We start from the raw sequence: 22,408 nt of genomic DNA, 5'->3' as shown, positions 1-22,408 counted from the left end.
AGACTATTGCGTCCTCTAGTGGACACACGTGAAGCTACAATCATCACTAACGCCAATATACTTGGAATGTTATTTGTCAAATCAGATCTTTGACCCATTCTTTAGACCTACTTTTTGATTAACGTCCTTCATGATTATCAATTTCCAAATTTGTCAAAGATACAAACATTAAAACAATCAACAATATGAAACTCTTTACACTTCAAAGTGTCTAATAGGACATGTCCATGTATTATATCGCAAATGATGAAAAAAATCTTTAAAATAAGTCTCACCATTAAAGCAAAGTAGATACCTTTGACCCAACAGATTTCAACATCTTATTTGAGTAAACTGCAAACAATCTACAACAGGACAACTTCCAAGCATGTTTTTAAACCAGACTCATATTATGAAGGCTTTATGAAAACCTGAATCAACAAAGCACATTCTTTGCAATGACATCAGATCCACAGAATTCATAATGTTGCATCACAGCAAACAGCTTTACTTTCAAACAATGGGTGCTTTATATTATTTTATTGGCAAAAAAACTGATATACATCTAAAATACATATAATAATATATTTCAAAATACAACATTTTAAATATGCAGTGGTCTAACATTAGAGTATCTGAAATAAAGGCAAGCATACTGCAATAGAATTGTAATCATCACGTGTGTAATACGGTAACTCTGTCAAGTGTTTTACAGTGATTTTTCAGGATTTGGGAGTTTTTACTTCATATCCTTTAGTTTGGACTTCCGCAGGTCGAATCACCCTTCACAAGTCAACCTTTGAGAAGTTTACATCAATGGACAATCATCCTACAGATGCGACTTCGCTGACTAGGACTGTTTTTCTTGATCCAGGAGGGCTGATCTGATTCCCAGCTTCTGAAGTTCCTCTACCAGGTCGCCGCTCTGATGCATCTGAAGAAGAATATCGCAGCCCCCGACAAACTCCCCGTTGAAGTACACCTGTGGAATCGTCGGCCAGTTGGAGAATGACTTTATTCCTTTCAGGTGGAACAAAGTCGCATGTCAGTAAACATCATTTTTTTAGTCCTTAAAGGAACACGCCGACTTTTTGGGACTTAAGCTTATTCACTGTATCCCCAGAGTTAGATAAGTCCATACATACCCATTTCATCTCCGTGCGTGCCGTAACTCAGTCTGACGCACCCACTGCTAGCCTAGCTTAGCACAAAGACTGAAGGTAAACGGCTCCAGCTAGCATACTGCTGCCAATAAGTGACAAAATAACACCAACATTTTCCTATTTACATGTTGTGATTTGTATAGTCAGTGTGTACAAATAACAAGGTCACATGAGACACAGCCATCTTCTAACCGTATATATACTGGGAACTATATTCTCAGAAGGCGAAGCACTGCTACTTGGGCGGAGTGTTTTGCTCGCAGCACCTGAGAAGCGCCGTGGTGAGGAGCAGAGAGTTGGAATAAATCACTCCGCAGAAGTAGCAGTGCTTCACCTTCTGAGAATATAGTTCCCAGTATACGGTTAGAAGATGGCTGTGTCTCATGTGACCTTGCTATTTGTACACGCTGTGACTATACAAATCACAACATGTAAATAGGAAAATGTTGGAGTTATTTTGTCACTTATTGGGAGCAGTATGCTAGCTGGAGCCGTTTACCTCCATTCATTGTGCTAAGCTAGGCTAGCAGTGGGTGCGTCAGACAGAGTTACGGCACGCACGGAGATGAAAAGGGACTTATCTAACTCTGGGGGATACGGTGAATAAGCTAAAGTCCCAAAAAGTTGGCGTGTTCCTTTAACTCTTACATGCACAACTCTGGAAATAATTTTACTTGACCTGTATTTCCTTATTCTCTTTTTAATTCCCCTTAAGCATTTAAGTCTAGGCTTTACTGTTTGGAAACTAACCTCAGTGGTCTAAGGGTTAACACCCCTTTCTTCCTGCTGTGCAAAACTGATAAAGGCAATCAGAACTGACCGGGTGACTGCTGGTGTCGTTAACCTATACTTGTGCTGTATTGATCAAACTAACCACGTCTAGAACCAAGTTTCAGACCCAAACTAAAGTGCATTGTATGGAAGTCATAATAATTAGAAACTTTCTCATAATAATGACTTTGTTACTCATTATTTCGAGATGCCGAGTCATTATAACGAGAACGTTTCTGATTATTATGAGATGTTTTCTCATATTAATGAGAAACTTTTTCATAATAAGTTAGTTACTATTACCGTGAGATGTCAAGTCATTATTACAAGGAAACATCACATAATAATGAGAACTTTCTTAATAATGAGATTTTTTTCATAATAAAATTTCTCATTAATATCCCGTAATAACAGACCAACATAATAACGAAAAATGTTCTCATAATGATGAGAAACTTTTTAGTAATAATGAGAAGCTTTCATGCCTTGGTTTCTCAAAAATGTAGAAACATTCTCATAATAATGACTTAACATCTCGTAATAATGAGAAACTAAGTCATTATTATGAGAACTTTTCAGATTATTATTATGAGATGTTTTATTACAAGGAAACATCACATAATAATGTGAAACTTTCTTAATAATGAGTTTTTTTTTTCTCATTAATATCCTGTAATAATGGATCAACATAATAATACGACACTTTCTCATAATAATGACTCAATATCTCATAATAATGAGAATTTTTTATGTAATAATGAGAAAATTTCTCAATTAGAAAAAAAAGTATAACAATAAAAAAGTGTCTCATTAATATCCCATAATAATGGATCAACATAATAAGATCAATTTTCTCATAATAATGACTTAATATCTCATGATGAGAACATTTTTAGTACTAATGATAAGGTTTATGTAGATTTATGTAGTAATTCCTTTTATGTTTATGTAACCTTTAATGTAGTAATGCCTTTCTCATAATAATTACTTACCATCTCATAATAATGAGACACTTCCTCATAATAATTGCTTGACATCGCATAATAATGAGACACTATGTCATTATTATGAGATGTTTTTCATAATTAGTAAGTTTCTTATTGTGAGATGTCAAGTCATTATTACAAGGAAACATCACATTTTTTTTTTTTTAAATTAATAATTAATATTACTGGCTGTCGATTAATGGATCAACATAATGAGGTACTTTCACATAATAATTACTTAACATCTCATAATAATGAGAAACTGACTAATAATAATGACTCATCTCATAATAATGAAAGTTTATAATAATAATAATAATAATAATAATAATAATGTGAAACTTGCATGTAGTAGCCTAATACTGACAAACTTTCTCATAATAACGTGTCATTATTTTGAGATAGGAAGTCATCATTAGATTTTCCCCAAAAATGATTACTACATACACATAATTATAAGAAAGTTTCTCATTATTATGAGATACTAACTAAGCCATAATTATGAGAACGTTTCTTGATTTTATGATTAATAATTGGCAGCTTAAAATAGATTTTTCCAAAAAGGTGTCACTAACTTTTTTAGTATGTCACACGTTTAAGAAGAACCACACATCAAATAAAACCGTCGTCCATTTAAACTCCAAAAACTCTTCAAACAACAATGACCAGCCACTGACCTTCTCTAATATCCTGATCATCCAGTACGTTATAAGCAGCGTAGCTGTCGACCCCGTGCATTCTGAGGATTTGAACGACGGCGTTGCTGAAACCGCACATGGGCTGAACAGGAGTGCCTTTCATGAAGACCACGACCTTGTCCTTCTTCACCATCTCCTCCATGTTCTTCTGGCCGGCGGAGGAGCACATGAGCCGGGCCCAACCAGACAGCATCTCTCTATTATACTGCGCTGTTCTGTAATGCCACGCGCCCGGTCGAAGACACCGGGCTGTCGATCTGAGAATGTTGTTCATTGTACAAGTCTGAAGGGTTTGGTTAAGATTTTAAGTGGTTTGTGTATGTGTGTCACGTCCTTTCACTGACGCCACAGTGACAGAACCTCACCGAAGAAACTCGTAGGAACGTAAGCTCCGCCTCTTCGAGAATAAACACTCAATGGAGGAAAGCTATTGGTTCTCGTCTTTTTCTTATCCTCTGTGATTGGTTGAATCCTACGTCAGTCATGAAAGGTTACACAAGTTGCTTTTTATCTCTTGACAGCTTCTATTTTAGCGAAGTAAAATATTGATCTACTATTACACGTACATTCACTGTAATTTAAAAACGCCTTTTTTTTCCTTTCTTTATTTTTTTAGTAAGAAGTAATTAGTGGAGGCATTTACATCCGGTTAGAATAACACTGACGTTTTTTTCTTCCGGTACGTACATGCTCCAACCGACTCCAACTCATTTCTGCGAATCGGTTCTTTGAAACTCTTTTAAAGATTAATTTAAAAAACGATTCAGTGATTCCTCTATATTGCCGGAATTTCAGTTAATTTGCAGTGATTCCGCTCATAAAACACACAGCCATTTAAAAACACTATAATCTAGTTATAATTTGATTTTGTCATAATTGTAAAAACAACTAAAAACAGTGCTCACTCGACATTGCTCGAACGCATTAAAGAATCGTTCGTTCGTTTGTTTGCTATATAGGCTATACAATACAATACTGTCCTACTGACCCATATTCAAATAGCCTATCCCTCTTTGGATGTTTATAATGCCACTGATTGATTTACAAATAGGCCTACATGAGGAAGTAAAAGATAATTCAAAGCAAATACCTGTCTGGTTTGATGCCCAAAGCTACTTAGAAAATAATTTTACTAATAAAATAATGATATTCACAGATGGTTCAAAGAACCCTAAAAATGGACATACAGGTGCTGCATACAGGCTACATCGCACAATGTGGGATTATATAGCCATTATATTGGGATTGCAGTGGGTAGAAGAATATAACCAAAAAAAAAATGTTTTAGTTGCATCTGATAGTTTGTCTGCACTCACAAGCATAAAATCAGGGAAATCATGCAGGCCTGACATGCTAATTGAACTATATCAAACACAGATGACATAATAAAGGTTTGAGTGTATGGTTTGTTTGGGTTCCTGCACATGCTGGTGTGAAAGGCAACGAAGAAGTGGATATGGCTAAACAGTCTCTTAAATCACCAACACTAGATTTACAGATTGCATTAAGTAAAACTGAGGCTAAAGCAATCATAAAAGATCAAACTCAAAAAATATGGCAGGAATATAGGGATATTAATGATATAGGAAGACATCTGTATAGTATTCAAAGCTGTTGGCATGAAAAGGGAGATGAGTAAAAAGCAAAGTGAAGAAAGGATCATCACCAGTCTCAGAATAGAACATACAGGGCTCAACAAGAGCTATTATCTATTACCTATTACCTTGTAATAGCTATTAGCTATTACCTTCATCTATTAGGTAGAAATATAAATGGAATTACAATAGAATCTGTCCAACATGTGATGATGGATCGTTATGTATATGAAAAGGAAAGGAAGGAATTAAAAGAAGTAGCCTACTAGAAAAATTAAAACTAAACTTCAGTTTAAAAAACATCCTTGGAACAGCATTGAGGAAAATACATAACATGACATTTTTTAAAGAAACAGGTCTGATGGAGCGAGTATAAAGGTTATTGCTAATTATATATATATATATATATATATATATATATATTTATATATATTTATATATATATATATATATATATATATATATATATATATATATATATATATATATATATATATATATATATATATATTTATATTTATTTATTCATTTATTTTCTACATTCTGCCAAATCTGCTGATCCACACTCCCGTTCAGTAGATGGCGGTAAAGCACCTAATAAGCCTAGCAAACCGCCAATAAAAACAGAAGAAGAAGAAGAAGTTAGTTCGTCTTCGGTTTGATTAAATGAAGTCTGTGGTTGTTGCAAACCGCGTGGATTTTCTAGTTTTGTAAGTAAGATTTAAACTACTTTTGTCCACGTCTGTCCCAAGAAAGAAGTGCAGTCTCGCGATCCTGTCTCCGCCTGCAGTGGCTGGAGACTCGACGAGGCTGCATAGATCAAAATGGAGGAGCAAAAGGCGTGACTTCTCTAGACTTTGAAGTTTTACGTGCGATATTCTTTCCACAAATCTCGTCCTGTTTCCACGGCGGTAATGGTTTGTTTTATACCGTTACCAATCTCAAAACAGGCAGAGTATTAAAGCGGCGGCAGTCAGATATTGTCTGGCAGGAGAAGCGCGCCTTTCAGACACTTCGAATTGCCACAGTGAAACGTTATGTTGTGAATGGAGGAAAAACATTGCATTGACTAATTCAGACTGTTTTCTATATCCGTAGGTTCGTCCGGATTCCAACATTGCTCACCATAATCTCAGTAATGTGTAAAGGTTTGTTTTGTAAACGTTTATTGACTTTACTCCATTTTTTTTGTTCAATAAAAAACGAATTCATGCAGCACACAAAAAAATCCCAGATTTGCGTGTTTTTTTTTTTCTTTTTTTTTCTACCATAAGTCAATCAAGTATGTCTGAGGTATCTAAATTTAGCCATTCAGCACAATTGTTTGTAGCTTGGGTAAACTCTGAACATTGTAATTTGAAGGTGCATTTGTTTATGTCAATGCTGGCTTCCTTGGGTTATAAAATTAGCCACTATCTACACACTGTCCTGCAGGACCTACAACAAGCTCAGCCAGTCTGTAGGAGTGATTTATAACAAACTAATTACACTGTTACACTCAATTACACTCGCAAACTCCCCTAAGCACTTCCCCTAGGGAGAATCCCCAGCACAATTTAAAAGTGTGGTCAAGTGGGCGAGGGAAGTTTATTTGGACAGACCCTCGATTTTGACTGAGGGAGTCTAATCATGTACACGAGTGATCTCAAACTCAATTCCTGGAGGGCCACAGCTCTGCACAGTTTTGCTCCAACCCTAATCAAACACACCTGATCCAGCTAATCATGGTCTTCAGGATTTCTAGAAACTTCCTTGCAGGTGTGAGTTGGAGCTGGTTGGAGTTAAACTGTGCAGAGCTGTGGACCTCCAGGAATTGAGTTTGAGATCACTGATGTACACTCTTCAGGCATATCCATAGACAATGCAACACAATTGTGACATCACAATCAACTTCCAGTGATCACATTTAATTAACCCAAAACTGAACAAGGGTTTATGGTGTTTAAACCCATTGCAATGTTTCTGCCAGTAGTGGTAAGCAACGTAAACAATGATGTACACTTGAGTGATCGAGGGAAGGGCATAAAAAAGAAGACTTAAACGCAGCCAAAGTGTCCAAATTCTAAACAACTGAAGTTGTTCCTTCTATAGTTAAATTGTAATTTTTAAGAATGGTCGGTTTTTATTTCATGGTGATAAATGTAGGCTATATTTAAACTATTTCAATAGTGTTTATAAAGTAAAACCTAACATATCTGTCTGTGAAGTGTATCATAGTGGTATATTTCTTAAAAAAAAAATGGCACTAGTTATGTTTTGGTATTTCATGCAGTGACATTCAGGCATATTTAGGCCACCTCCACACAAAGCCAGAGCTTTCCCTATCCAATCTTTTCCCCCTCGTTCTAAAAAAAAATTCTGTAAACGGTGTCATCTCAAGAAATATCTACATACACACGAAACCGACTCAAAACGATGTAGTATACATGCCAGACCAGTATGTAGTGCTGTAATTCTGCCACAGAGATATACACTAAAAACGGAGAAGAAGACTTGGAGCATGTGCTTAAACCTTGTGCGCTGTATACAATAATATTAGGCTCAGTAGCTGCTGCTTTAACTTTTGCCAATAATTGTTTTGAACAATATAAACAACCATAAATGGCCTGGTACAAAATATGAAACGTCTTAATCAGACAACAGACAAGCATAGGAAAGAAAATATAAATAAAGAAATAAAAATACATTCAAGTAAATAAGAAATAAAGAAATAAAAGAGGCTCAGTAGCTTCTGCAGCACGAACACAAGCATGTAATCTGCTGTTGTTGTTGCTGTTACGTAGGGGTGTGACGGTTAGTATATAACCGTGAGACCGATGGTTATTGTTGAACACCGTCATTAGAACTCTATAACCGCCAAAACCGTGTTATTAAAATATTTTTTATCACAGAGAATGTTTAAATACTAATTAAAAACAATTGTTAACAGTCTGTGTTATTAATGGTCTACGTCGTTTCCAACTGTATTTGATTCTTTGCCAAGTACCCCCTGACCGACCGCCAATCATTTGAGATAGAAATAAAAGCTATGATATAGTGATGTGCCATCATTATGAGATTTATTAAACAAATGAAAAACATTTGCAATAATAAACATTAGCAATGAACATTTGCAATCGGGAGACATGGTTTTTACCACTTAATGAAGTTTTGTTTTGTAAATCGTCAGACATGATTTTTACCACTTCATTAAGTTTTGCTTTGTAGAAAGCCTTTCTTTAAAGCGAATTTCGTTTTGTACAAATTGTATCTTAATTGTAATAAATGTTTCATCAACCAATGCATGCATGTATTTAATAAATAAAAAGCAAATATAGGAGACAATATAATAACCGTGACATCGAGGCTCCGATGCGCCGTGTTCACTTGCATTGCATTGTGAAGTTGAACTATAGCGCATCTCATCGTAAATGAATGAAACTCAGCGTAGGCCTATGCCTCATACATTAGCATTAAATATCTTTGCTGCATCCTTACTAGAACAGACAAGGGCTTTCTTGCGGCTCGCATCAGCAGAGCATTGCATCGTCCATAGACCGCAAAACAATCAGCGGATGGCGGGCGGGTGCGGCTTTGAAATCTGGTCAAAAAACGTTGGTGCTGATGATGAGTTTTGTGATGCGGTTGCGGATGAACTAATACCCCATTCTCGTATCTCTATTGATAACAACATTGAACACTACACAAATATTAATTTTATTCAAACTAAGTTGTCCTATAACAGACGAACGTCGCAACCCCCCCCCCACACACGTCATAACCGTCATCACCAATTCTGAAACCGGCACACCCCTACTGTTACGTGTCGTAGCGGTGTGTGACTAGGGTCGACACGTGGGGTGATGACATCATCGTTTCACAAAATATACGGATTGGCTGTACACACGAAAACGCAAGGGTGTCATTTAAAAAAATAGCAGTTTCAGGCTCCCAAAACGCCGGATCCGTCTGGACGAAACGCCGATACGATACAACATTTTTACGTATACAGCTAAACGCGTCTCTGTGTGTACAAGGCCTAATTGTATGAATACACTGACCCACTAATGCAATATATAAGGCAGCAAAAACACACTGTCATTGACTTTAAGCAGTTTTTAGCACACGGACGACAACATTATCAAAACGATCCTGTTCACATGGATCCGCTGTATTATCATGCCAGTAGTTGGCGATGTCACTTTGTAAAGAAACACTATGCGCCTACAGACTGAACACCTAATACACATGCGCATGATGTCACCTTTTCACAAATTTGCATTTTTGTAGTTTACACGGAGACAATAACGTTGTAAAAAAACTTGCTCTTTGAAACCCGTTTTCAAAAGTTTGCGTTTCCAGGTCCCCAAAACGCTGTTGTCGTGTAAACAAGTTTTCAGTTTTTAGTTGAAAATGGCCCCTTAGTGTTAAAATATCCTTTCATGGTGAGGATTAGCTAATATTTCCTTTTACAAAAAAGAAAAGAAACTTGAACCCCCAAATCATAGTTATACTATGAACAAACCATCCATTCAAGCATCCACATGTTTTATTGGTTAAAAGTGAATAGGTGAAATGTCAACACATAAAAGTTAAAGTATGACTATGAATGAGTATTAAATATTGGCTTGAGGCAGTAAAGGATTTGCAGGAGCTGTCACAGGTGTATGGAGGAGACGGGCGTGTACTGGCAGGATTTGATGCTCAAAAACACTTCTCAAACCCGACGACTTGATTTCCTCAAATGTTCCCCTGTAGCGTCACTTCAGCTACTTGTAGCATATTCGTGACTTTGAGAAGTTTTCTTGGTCCTGTTCAGGATGTCCTCAACATTGAGTAAGAGAGATGGACGTGTTAAAGACAAGAAATGCGCGAAAAGAACCCAAGGTAAAAAGAATCCATAACGGTGTACATACATAATTCACAGGTACAGTTTTTATAATGAATTATCTTTATGCTTTAAAGAATTTTGGATGGATAAGTTTATGATTATGCAATGTTTTAATGGCAAGTTTGCTCCATTGTATCATAATATATATTATATTTTCCAGTTCTGCAACAGGTTTAAAAAATAATTTTGTATTTTTCTTTTAAATACGGTATTTTATATTATGTTATAAACACAATATGACCAAAATGGAAATAAAACAACATTCTGAAAAACAAGTCTGAAAATAAAATGGAACATTTTTAAGACAAACTTCCTCGTTCATTTCACTCAGTGCACGTCTATTAAATGAAAGCGAACCTGCGCATACCTGTTCTCACCTGCTCTAAACCTGTTACAATGTTCTGAAATTACAGCATGTACAAAAGTTGACTCAAAAAGTTGTACCCATGCTCTGAGAAAAAGCCTGAGTTTGATTTCTTTGTTTACAGAGGAGAAGCAGGCAGTCCAACAGAGAACTTTTACCAAGTGGATAAACATGCATTTGAAGAGAGTGAGAATTGTCTTATTTCTACTGCAAGGACAATCAACAGATTCAGTTTTTTACATGCAACAAGGCCAATCAACATATGATTTTCAAAATTATACCTTTGTTTACATAATATTTTCCATGAGTGTCAGACCTATTACTACAACAGAAGTATTGAATGTCTTAAGGTGTTGTTTTTGTAAAAATGTCTAATATTAATAATGAAAAATTAACATACTGTACATTTAAAAGTAGTCATTAACTGTCATGTCTACTTCATTTAAGTTCCTTTCTGTGTTGTAGTGTGACCCACCTTTACAAGTTAATAACTTATTCACTGATGTTCAAGATGGAAAGGTTCTCATGGCTCTTCTAGAGGAACTGTCAGGCTGTAATATGGTTTGTCATCACATATTTTACTGAAAAGATACAAAGTTTGATCACTATAAAACTGTCATACATAAATGTGGCTTTCCTAAACACATAAGAAGTGTTTTTCATGTGCTTTAGCTTGATAGATTCAGGCCATTCCCGCATCACATCTTCAGACTAAACAATATTGCAAAGGTCTTGAATTTCCTGGAGGACAGAAATGTAAGTCCTAATTAATTTTTTTCCCCATGTCTTAGTGTGAATCCCTGTACATCACATACATGGTGGGTGGGAAATATATCATGGCTAATAATTAATTCCATCATTTTAGTTAAATGGATAGTTTAACAATATCAAAAATGATTTTTTTTTTTGTCATAATTTACTCACCTTCAAGTTGAGGGTAGACACTGAATTCCATAGTAGAAAAAAATAAATACTATGGAAGTCAATGGGGCCCATCAACTGTCTGCTTACCAACATTCTTTAAAATATCATCTTTTGTGTTCAGCAAAAGAAGAAAGAAACTCATACAGGTTTGGAACAACTTGAAGGTGAGTAAATTATGACAAAAATTTAAATTGTGGCCATGTTGTACAAAATAAAACAAGGGAAATAATTAGTACGTGACAACGATTTAAAGAGAACTAATTAGTAAAACGCAGCCATCAATATATATTTTTCCTTGCATATGTCATGTTCAAATGTAATCATTTATATTATTTCCACACAGGTGAGTCTTATAAATATTGACGCTAATGATATTGCTGATGGCAATCCTTCAGTTGTTCTCAGGCTAATCTGGAACATCATTGTATACTATCAGGTAAAGCACACTAACATTGTGTAACGATAATGAAAGAGTTCCATTGTTCTTTTGAGTGAGTGTTTGATCGACTGAGTTATTGTGGCTACATTATTTTACCATTCGAAGATTAAACAGGTTACAGGACACCTAGAGAAATTCCCTTCCACCTTCAGTCTGCTGTCATTACCTTGTGGAAGTGATTCTTCTGGTCGTAGTTCTCCAGTATCACCTGGAGATGACATATTCGGCACTCTACCCTCAAAAGGCAAAAGGTCTTCTCATAATCTCAAGTACCGCGGTACAGCCATAAAGACTCTGCTTAGCTGGGTGCAAAACTGCACAGCAAAGTAAGTCAATTCATTTACTCAGCCACAATAAAGAGAAATGTGTTTCTTGATATCCAAATTGGTATTGTATATTTGTCATAATTTACTCACCTTCATGTAGTTCCAAACCTTTTTTCTTCTGTGGAACACAAAAGGAGACAGTTTGAAGAATGTACTGATCGCTCTTTTCCTTGAAATTGAAACAGAGACTGACACTTTCAAGCTTCAGAAAGATGCAAACACTACAAAAGTATTGTTTTGTTCGCTATATTCCTTTCAAAGCCGTGCAGCAGCTTTCTGTTTTTAATTCAAATCTCCTTCTCCAGTGAGCTGTAACTGAGGACCACGAGTGAGTGTGTTGAACTGTGTAAACAAATCATTCAGAGTGGTTTTGTGAAGCATTTTAAACGACTTATGAAAACATAACTCAAAAGAACAATTTGTTCCAAATTAAGCGTCACTACTTCTTTCTTGAACTCTTATGAACACACCAAGTTGGATGTCAAGGCTGGATCTTAAGATGTTCAGTAAATGTAACTTGAATTTAAGTCTGTTGCTCACTCAGCACTACCAGATGACTTTGTATGGACTATGGACCACTTTCATGGTCTTTTGCATCCATTTTGTCCACATCAAGTATAATTGCATTAAAAAAGAACATTAACACAGAAGAAAGACAGCTTTGGAACAACATGCAGCTAAAATGATTTGATTTATTTATTTATTTTTAAATCTATGCCTTTAATTAATTGGATGGACTTCCATAATGTATTCAATCTTAGAAAATGCTGTTTCAATCTTTTCCTTCAGATATGGGGTAGAAATTCATGATTTTGGTAACAGCTGGAGGAGCGGAATGGCTTTTTTGGCTCTGGTTAAATTCTTCTGTCCTGAATTTGTGGACATGAGGAAAGCTTTGTCCTCTGAGCCCCGTCTAAACATGGAGACAGCCTTCACAGCAGCATATGAGTGGCTGGGGATTCCTCCACTGCTGGATCCAGATGGTAACGCACACACGCACACACACACACGCGCACACACACACACACACTAATACTCATGTTGGCTTTTCATGTTTTATCAGTACATTCCACAGACATAATGATTTTTATACTGTACAAACTGTGTATTCTATCCCCTTAAACTAACACTACCCCTAAACCTATTCATTACATAAAACTTTCCACATATTTAAAAAACATTACTTTGTATGATTTATAATCTATTTTCCTCATGGGGACCAAAACATGTCCTCACAAGGACAAGGAATTCAGATATTCCCATCTTTGTGGAGACATAATTGCCATTTTGTCTCCATAAGGTAGGGTTTGCCAGGACCACACACACTATCCGCTTCCTTTTACTTGAAGAATAGCTGTGTATTGTTTGTGCCTTCTATATAGGGGAACATGCTTAATTGCTGCATGACCTGCGCAGAAATAAATATGTTGTAAAAACCCAGAATTTTACTGCAGAACTATGTAAGTGTTGTATTGTTTTCTTAGTTTTGTGACTGGATAGCAAATAAGCAGAATTTATTTTTGAGTGAGATTCATCTTCAGAGCAACTGGACCACAAGCAGGTGTGTTTGTTATTTGACCTGACCTTTTTTTTTTGCACTAGATGTTGCAGTGCATTCACCAGATGAGCAGTCCATCATCACCTATGTAGCCCAGTTTCTTGAATGTTGCCCAGGCCATTGTGAGGTGAGGATATGTTTATCTTTCATATCAATGATTACGTAATAAGGCCGGTCATATAAAGTCACAGGTAAAGCTAACCAAAACTTGCTTATCTGGAATGGTAACATTATTGTGAGTAGATATATCAAGAAGACTAAACATGTGGTCACATGTGGATTCCTATTGAAATTACTGGATTTTGCCCTCGAAAGTTCACCGAAAAATGATAAATGTGCTGCCACCAGTGTCAAAATTGAAGGTGGTAACGGGATAGTTTCACCTCCACAGAATGAAGCTGAAGAGGAAGAGCCGGACTGTTTCAAAGACATGTATACAGTGTATATACAATTTATTTTTTTAATTCTCAAACATGTGGATTCCTATTAAAATGACTGTATTTTACCCTTGCAAATTTGCCAAACAATGGCAAATGTGACAGCACATGTGATATAAATAATGCATAATATAATAATATAATGCATGCATCCATGTATAATTCAACTCCAAAATGTCGGAAATACTGTCTATTAATGGATCCTACTGACATTTCAGAGGCCAGGTTGTATTTATTTTTATTATTTTTTTTAGTTTAAAGGGTTCATGAACTGGCTTTTTAAAAAATGTTATATTGTTGTCTGAGGTCAACTTATGATGTTCGCTTGTTTTTACATTCAAAAACATCAAAATGAATGTTAGGCTATGTTCTACCCTGGTTTTGAGCCTAGCTCCTGAAACGCTCGGTTTTTATGGGCGTAACAAGGAAGTTTTCAGTTCTGAAACTTACAGGATATTCTTATTGTATGATGACCTCTTATATGTCAAAAGCTCAAGGAAAATATTACTTCTCAGTTCATCACCCCTTTAAGCCCTGAATGATTTTGATTTAATTTTTTTTTTTTTTTGTGTGAATGTTTTTAAATTTTGCACCATTTAGTTGCTAAAGATAGTGTCAACAGATCTTGAGTCAAGGCTTAGAATTACAATTATATATATATATATATATATATATATATTGCTGACACACTAGAGTATGGAAGCTCAAGGTACTCCACTAAAAAGTGGAAATTGCCTTTTTATTTACTTTTTTCTATAAGGTAGAAAATACATACAAAATTAACCCAATGTATCACCATTGGAAACAAATTATTTTAAAATTGTGATGTTTATTCTCAAGCAAACTAAGATAAAATAAACAGTTCTATTAGAGAAAGATGTATTGCTAATCGCATTGCATTCACTGATTCACAGGACAGTGTGTCAACAGATTCCTCTAGAGGCACACCAAACTCCATTGAAAGATGGGACAGACCTTGGATTGATTCGGTCAGCTGTGTGTCACAACCTAATGTCTCCGCTGAAGTTTTGAGACGCCTTCATAACCCTTCTGAGACCTGCCAAGAAGAACAAGATCAAGAGCTCAGCTCAGAGTCGCTTCATATCTGTCCTTCAGACAACCCTGTGGGTTTATCTGCTATACCTCCACATTTCCTCACCATGAAGAGTTCCAGCTGGTCAACTGGACAATCCTTCTCAGACTCCACTGGAGGGCAGTGTTGTGACTCCGTAGCATGGAAAACAGGCTTGGTGGTAAACCTGGAGGATGATGGGAACAGTTCTGAGGTTTCAAAGGCCGTTTATGCAATGTCAATGCTGGATTCAGACGAGGAGGACGCATACAGCTACATCTTAGAGCTGGACCATAAAGAAGCTGGAATAGTGTCAAATGTCGACTTTGAATTAGACGCAGTCATGGATTCACAGGGAATGGAGTTTGATATAAATGTTGTCAGTACACTTGAATCTCAAAGTTGGGAAAGAAACCCATTGTGTCATTTGTGTGATACACAGAGTCATTTAAAACCCACTGATGTATTGATGTCATGTGATAGCAAAGGTACACATGAAAGCACACTGGGACAGGTCAAGGACATTCATGTATCCCAAAGGGACTGTGACTCTCTGCCGATGAATCGAACTGGTATAGAAAACACAGAAAAGACTGCCAGATCATCTGCTGATGAATGTTTGGACTTGAACTGTTCATTCAAAATGAAGGAGAGTATTTACTTGGATGTATTTACTCTGACTTGCAGTGATGGTGTTGATCATATGCAAGTGGACAATGATCTTGATAAGGAGAAAATTAGAGAGGACCTTTTCCTTTGCAAAGTGAATGATAGTCTCTCAGAGAATGACCAATATGAGCAAAACAGTTTTTTAGATCAAAGTGTTTTGAATGGAATAACCGAAGAACCTGCAGTTTCACATTTGAGGTTAGGATTATATTTTTCATACATTTCATCACCTGCTCATTGGAAAAACGTGCCTCTTCCTATACATTTTTGCACAACTCCAAAAACGTACCTTTACAAACATTTCACTGCAGATTTACATTCATCTGTTTTATATAAAACTGAACATGTTTTTAATGGCACTCACTAGACATTTCACTTTGAAACATGCAATAAGCATAATCATTCTGCAGAAATGTTGCCGCAGGTACGTTTTTCCAATGAGCCTGTTTACTTTGAAAATAACCAATAACCGCCTCTTTCTGTGTTTTAGGAACGGCGGTCATGACCGAACTAGTTATGAGCTGGAAGAGCTTCATGTGCTTCTGTTCCTCTGGATGATCGCCTACTGCTGCCTTATATATCCTCACCTGGACTTCTTCAGTCTATTAAGTAAAAACTAGCAATGCTAGAGCAATATACTTACAAGGAGAGTTCTACAAAGTGCAATATTGTGCGTCCACACACGCAATTCAGTTTATCTCCTTCTCATTGTTTGTAAGTCAGGATCAGAGCTAAAACTTGTCCTCTAAATAAAGTGGGTTTAGATCACATACGGAATTTACAGTTGAAGAGTTACAGACTTACAATAGACTATGTGGATTGTCAGTATCACATTGCGAGAGCATGTCAAAGGTCTTAAAGGGTCATTGAGTTTTTTGTCATTGAGTTTGTTTTTGAGTTTTACAACTCATTTCTGCAGCACTCTATAAATATTGCCTTTTTGCTGCTTTACCTTTAATATATATCTACATAACTCTCCTTCCATTTGACATGAGCAACAAGGTTCAGTGTTATTTACTTTACAGTGTTAACTCTTTACCCACCAGCATTAAAAAAAAAAAAAAAAAAAAAAAAGCCAGCCACTGCCAGCCTTTTTGATAAAAAAGAAAATCACGTATTTGTCAAAGACTACATCTGGATCAGATTCAGAATGATGATCAAAACTTAGATGGAGTAGATCGAGTCCATCAACTCTTGACAAAGCTTCACAGTCCTCGTCCTGGGTTGACATTTCATTCAGTAACATTAGGCAGTTTTGATTTATATGCTGTTTAATGTTGATGATCGTGGTATTTTACATTTGCATCCGTTTACATACTGTATGCTATAGCTTGTTTCTGCTTCTTCTGCACCTGTGTTTTGATCAGGAGATTCTGCAAATAGCATAACAGTGAAAACACGGAATGCCGGAAATTTCCGTCAATTGCGGGGAAAGAGTTAATATATATATATATATATATATATTTTTTTTTCTCCTTATGTTTTATTTGTTTATGTGAAATTGGTTTCATGATATGTTTTTATCAATACGTGAATGTTAATCTGATGTCTATAATATTGTACAAAATTGAAAAGCATTAAAGAATAAAATAATAAAAATATTTATTTTGACATAAGATGGTAATGTCAGGTAGTGGAAAGAGTTTGTTTAGCTTCATTCTATCATTTGACAGTTGAATGCTTCATTATTGAAGCTAAATTTAATGGAGAGGCCTACTTAATAATCTCATAACAGTAGTTGAAATATTTAACACTTTATCAGATGTATAAACATGTTGCAATTTATAACAAATGTTAGCATGCACCAATAAAGGGATTTTCAGTTCGTCCCAGCAATCAAACAGTTATGTGTGTGTGTGTGGATCTGGAGAAGATAAAACAGGCTAAACTGTTCAAATATGTAAGACTAAGCGTGGGCTGGATGAGATTTGTGCCCTCACTACAGAGAGCCAACAACTTCTGAGAATGTGTTTGTTTACTGTCAAGGTCAGGGCCGCTAATCAATGTCAACATCTTTCAACATTTCCCTTGGAAAACAATCCACAGAGGAGTTTGGACAGTTGCGTGTACCCCCAACTGTGTTTTTTTTTTTTTTTGCAGTGGGTTATCAAGAGATGTGTACAGTATATTTTGATAGTAGCAAAGCTGTTAATATTCACTTCTCCAGGGGAATTGGACAAGCCTGAGAGACGCAGGCGCTAAATGGTGTTGGAAGCTACTATGGATGCCCTAGTGCTCTACAATGACCTTGTCTTTGGTTTGTTTGCTGCTTACAGCAGGGAGAAGCAGAGGGAAAATCATTGTTTCTCCTCAGTTGGACTGTCCTTTGCCCTTGTGAAGATATGGAGAATCTCACATGACCTGATCTCAATAAGGTTTGATGAATGTGCTTCTCAACTTCACAGAGGCCTCTGTGGAGGTTACATATTCCTGGTCATCCATAACTTAAATAAGACACTTACAGCTCTTACTCAGTATTATGAAAGTCAGAATTTACAACAAGATTCAAATGTGGCTCTAGATGAAAACATATAAATTAGTTTTGAAATATAGCAGTCACTTTCTTTTATATTGTCTGTTATACAGTGCATTCAAAGTATTCAGACCGCTTATTTTTTTCCCCCCACACAATTAATGTATTAAAGTATTACATGAATAAACATTACATACCCCATAATGACAAAGAAAAAATATATTCGGGAAAATGTGCATATTAAAGAAACAACAACAGTCCATTTGGTGGCGGCAAATCAACAAAAGCTCCTTTGCCAACTGCCAGTATAACATTGAAAGAAGAAGATAAACAGTTTGTATATTTTACAAAATTTAAATTAAAGAAATGTTATGATATAAATTGAATGATCTCTATTTTCAGGTCAATGATCAAACAAGGAAATTGGCAATACATCAATTTGGTCACTTGTTTTTCACACAAGAAAAGTTATGAAAACAAGAACAATCAGTCTATAGCCTGTAGTGCTGCTGCAATAAAAGCAAATTGATACATAGGAAATACAGAAATTCTTGTTTTTGACTTCTCATTCAATGTATTATGATGATATTGTAATTTATATAAAAAATAAAAAAAACTTTCTCACACCAGTCTTAGGCTTTTGGACCCCACTGTATACTTCAATCTGATCCAGTACAGAATAAGCTGTCTTAAGCCAGACATTCTGTTTGTGGCCAATTGCAGCTCTGTAAACAACAAGCTCAAGAAGCTTCATTCTGAATTCAACTGTTGTAAACATGCCAATAAAATGGAGAGAAGGTGACATTCCACACTGTCTAAGACATTGATTTTCTTTCCCCCTTTGACAGGTTTGCAGAGATCCGACTCCCAAAGTTTGTTTTGGAAAAAAACATATACTTCAGAGACCCTTGAGAAGCACGGTGTTCACTCAGTGTGAATCAGCCAATTGTAAACAGCCATCAAAGGTGAACGATCTGGTGTTGACTCTAGTGAGGGTATTCATTTTAAGCACCCTCCTATCAGAGTACAGTATATCACTGGTTGATTGATTGTGTCTCTCTCTGCAAGCTCTGTATATAGTGAACTGATTGTGGATGAAAGCCCAATAAAAAGGTTGTATAATAATAATAATAATGCAGGAATAAGCCATTACTGAGTCATGCAATAGGAACTTTTCCCCCCAAAATAAACAGAAATGCACATTAAATGTTTAATTGGAGCGTAAAAAGTAAATAACTTATTTGGGTTTTTAAATTTGTTTAAAACCTAAATAAGAGAAACTTCTAATTATGGACAGCTAATTTTAGAGCTGTGCTTCAATTGACCATCACAGAAAATAAAAAGGCACAAGCTATCACAGTATCTTAAGATGTGAAGACTTTTTGATTAACAGTCTGAGAGGAAGACCGTCATATCAATCCTAAATTGCTGATTGACTACTTTTTAAATCTAAATCTCATCAACAGATTTTAAGTAGGTACTGAAAACCCCTGACACAGAAGTCTAAAACTGTGTTGCATCACTAAATACAGAGCAACAGCTAACCATGAGTGATTGCGTTCACAGAACGGGGGTGGAAACAGGTTAATGTTTAAAAATTTTACTCGGCCGATGCTTGAAGGACTATAAATTGACACCACTCCATCTGAACAGTCTCCTGTCAAGAGGACTTTGATGGTGAGTTACAATTGTTTCACTTAAAGTGCTACGATTTTACCAGAATTTTAAATAGCTACTCTTTGAAATTTACGTTAAAAATGTGAAATGCAAAAGCATAGATTTGTGTGATCAAGTGAAAATCACAAAGTTTGTACAATGCTGTGCCCTCTGGTCATAAAACAGGTGGATAAAATGTGGGGAAAGATTTATTGCTGTGCGATTGCTGCCCTGCTGGTAGTAACGGCCTGGGCCGCACCCCACGAAGGTCACGACCATGGTGGCCACACACCTGATCACCACCACCATCTCCACCATGGGAAGGATGAACCCCACCCCAGCCACGAGGGGTCCAGCGATGCCTGCCACCTGCTTTCTCCACACAACGCTGACTTCGCCTTCTCTCTCTACAAGAAACTTGCATTCCATCCTGATGCCCAGGGCAAGAACATTTTCTTCTCCCCGGTCGGGATCTCAATGGCTTTGAGCATGTTGGCTCTAGGTGCCAAGGGCAGCACTCATTCACAGATATACAGCAGTCTGGGTTATGGTGGGTTGAAGCCTGAGCAGGTCAATGAGGGTTTTGAGCACTTGCTCCACATGCTGGGCCACAGCCAGGACACCATGCAGCTGGAGGCAGGAGCTGGTGTGGCCATCAGAGAAGGCTTCAAGGTGGTGGACAAGTTCCTGAAGGATGCTCAGCACTACTACAGCAGTGAAGCCTTCAGCGTTGACTTCTCCAAGCCTGAAATTGCTGAAGAGGAGATTAACAAGTTCATCGCCAAGAAAACCCATGACATGATAACCAGCATGGTGAAGGGTCTGGACTCAGAAACAGTGATGATGCTGATTACCTACATGTACTTCAGAGGTACTAAAGAAACTTGTCTTTCGTTCAGTGATATTCCTGTAATAATCATGTATTTCATCTTTGAAAAATCTTGGTTGATGCTGACCTGAATTTCTTGCAATTTGTCTTGATAGGCAAGTGGGACAAGCAATTTGATGCAAAACTGACCCACAAAGCTGACTTCAAAGTGGACAAGGACACCACTGTGCAAGTTGACATGATGAAAAGAACCGGCCGCTATGACATTTATCAAGACCCTATCAACCAAACTACAATCATGATGGTGCCCTACAAAGGCAATACTTCCATGATGATCGTTCTTCCTGAGGATGGGAAGATGAAGGAGGTTGAAGAATCCATCTGCAGACACCATATTAAGAGCTGGCACGAAAAACTCTTCAGAAGGTAATATCATCGATACATCCAGATTTAAATTCATGTACTAGTTGACTTCTGACTTGAAGGTTGATGGTTGTTTAGTTGCTATAAGATATTTGGGAACTTTTTGGTACAATATTTGGGAGCCATGGTAGCTGATATACCATATTTACATTTATGCTCTTCAGTTCTGTGGACCTGTATATGCCCAAATTCTCCATCTCTGCAACTTCCAAACTGGACGACATTCTGCAGGAGATGGGAATAACTGATGCATTCGGTGACGCAGCAGATTTCTCTGGGATGACAGAAGAAGTCAAAGTCAAGGTGTCACGGGTATGTGTGGACTTGTTTTTAACTTCTGAAGCACCATCATATTTGATAGACCTAAAGAATTTGAAAACTCTTGAGAGTCATGTTCACATTTTGAACCCAATCTGCAGGTTATCCATCAGGCAGTCCTCAGCGTGGACGAGAAGGGCACAGAGGCAGCAGCTGTAACTACAATAGAAATAATGCCGATGTCCCTACCAGACAGCGTGGTGCTCAGCCGGCCTTTCTTGGTTCTGATTGTAGAGGACAGCACCAAGAGCATCCTCTTCATGGGCAAGATCACCGATCCTACTGTGTGAGATCCTACTCCACACATAACTTGTCGGCTCTCTGCGTAAATGCTAATCTTTGTGTAGATCTTGTTTTAAACTGCAATAAATGTTGATTTGACTGTAATGAAGTGTGTCATCAGCACTTTATTTCACAATAAATTCCTGTTTCGCATGTACATATTACTTTTTGTAGTAATGACACTAACTGGGTAAAAACTTTACATACCCCTAAACCTAACCTTAATCCATGTAGTTACCTTACACTACTCAGTACTTTCATGGGTAAGTACACTGTAAAGTGCACATGCTGTAAAATAAAGTGCAACCAAAACCACAATACATGCATTTCTCAATACTGGTCTCAACATAATGACGATTTGTAGCATTGATCTTTTTCTGTTAGTCTTCATCTAGTCACTGGGACATAGTTTAGCAGGTGATACCGGACTACACAGAACCTACTATTATGTAATATATAGTGGCACATATACAGTATGCATACGCTATTATACATACAGTGGGGTCAAAAACTTTAAGTCCACCATAAATGAATGCTTCTAATTTACTCAGCTTTTCTCTATTCTCCGTTTCTGCT

The 22,408-nt window shown here is 36.7% G+C and overlaps 3 protein-coding genes across 5 annotated transcripts; 2 read left to right on the top strand and 1 right to left on the bottom strand.

The window, feature by feature from the left end:
• Nucleotides 1-502: 502 nt before the first annotated feature.
• Nucleotides 503-3,998, bottom strand: glrx5 (glutaredoxin 5 homolog). Its single transcript, XM_084091357.1, has 2 exons — nucleotides 3,577-3,998; nucleotides 503-999 (listed from the first exon to the last, which is right to left on the bottom strand). Exons 1-2 carry the CDS (start codon nucleotides 3,869-3,871, stop codon nucleotides 830-832), a joined length of 465 nt encoding a protein of 154 aa, XP_083947483.1. The 5' UTR covers nucleotides 3,872-3,998; the 3' UTR covers nucleotides 503-829.
• A 1,807-nt stretch (nucleotides 3,999-5,805) lies between these two features.
• clmnb (calmin b) lies at nucleotides 5,806-16,950 on the top strand. 3 transcript variants are annotated; one of them, XM_084091001.1, is made up of 12 exons: nucleotides 5,806-5,902; nucleotides 6,291-6,340; nucleotides 9,991-10,058; nucleotides 10,551-10,612; nucleotides 10,892-10,987; nucleotides 11,099-11,182; nucleotides 11,694-11,786; nucleotides 11,895-12,115; nucleotides 12,905-13,098; nucleotides 13,718-13,800; nucleotides 15,025-16,049; nucleotides 16,342-16,950. In XM_084091001.1, exons 3-12 carry the CDS (start codon nucleotides 9,992-9,994, stop codon nucleotides 16,469-16,471), a joined length of 2,055 nt encoding a protein of 684 aa, XP_083947127.1. In that variant the 5' UTR covers nucleotides 5,806-5,902; nucleotides 6,291-6,340; nucleotide 9,991; the 3' UTR covers nucleotides 16,472-16,950. The 3 variants fall into 3 exon arrangements, with proteins under 3 accessions (XP_083947127.1, XP_083947126.1, XP_083947128.1); XM_084091000.1 differs by lacking the exon at nucleotides 9,991-10,058 and having other exon boundaries at nucleotides 5,809-5,902; XM_084091002.1 differs by lacking the exon at nucleotides 9,991-10,058 and having other exon boundaries at nucleotides 5,825-5,902; nucleotides 10,874-10,987.
• Nucleotides 16,951-19,428: 2,478 nt separating this feature from the next.
• Nucleotides 19,429-21,937, top strand: LOC311068511 (alpha-1-antitrypsin homolog). Its single transcript, XM_084090999.1, has 6 exons — nucleotides 19,429-19,797; nucleotides 19,891-20,001; nucleotides 20,167-20,851; nucleotides 20,965-21,235; nucleotides 21,397-21,544; nucleotides 21,652-21,937. Exons 2-6 carry the CDS (start codon nucleotides 19,999-20,001, stop codon nucleotides 21,838-21,840), a joined length of 1,296 nt encoding a protein of 431 aa, XP_083947125.1. The 5' UTR covers nucleotides 19,429-19,797; nucleotides 19,891-19,998; the 3' UTR covers nucleotides 21,841-21,937.
• Nucleotides 21,938-22,408: the final 471 nt, after the last annotated feature.

Source organism: Abramis brama, assembly GCF_963993115.1.
Source record: "Abramis brama genome assembly, chromosome: 18".
Taxonomy (NCBI): domain Eukaryota; kingdom Metazoa; phylum Chordata; class Actinopteri; order Cypriniformes; family Leuciscidae; genus Abramis; species Abramis brama.
This window is presented reverse-complemented; position numbering and strand designations above follow the sequence as displayed.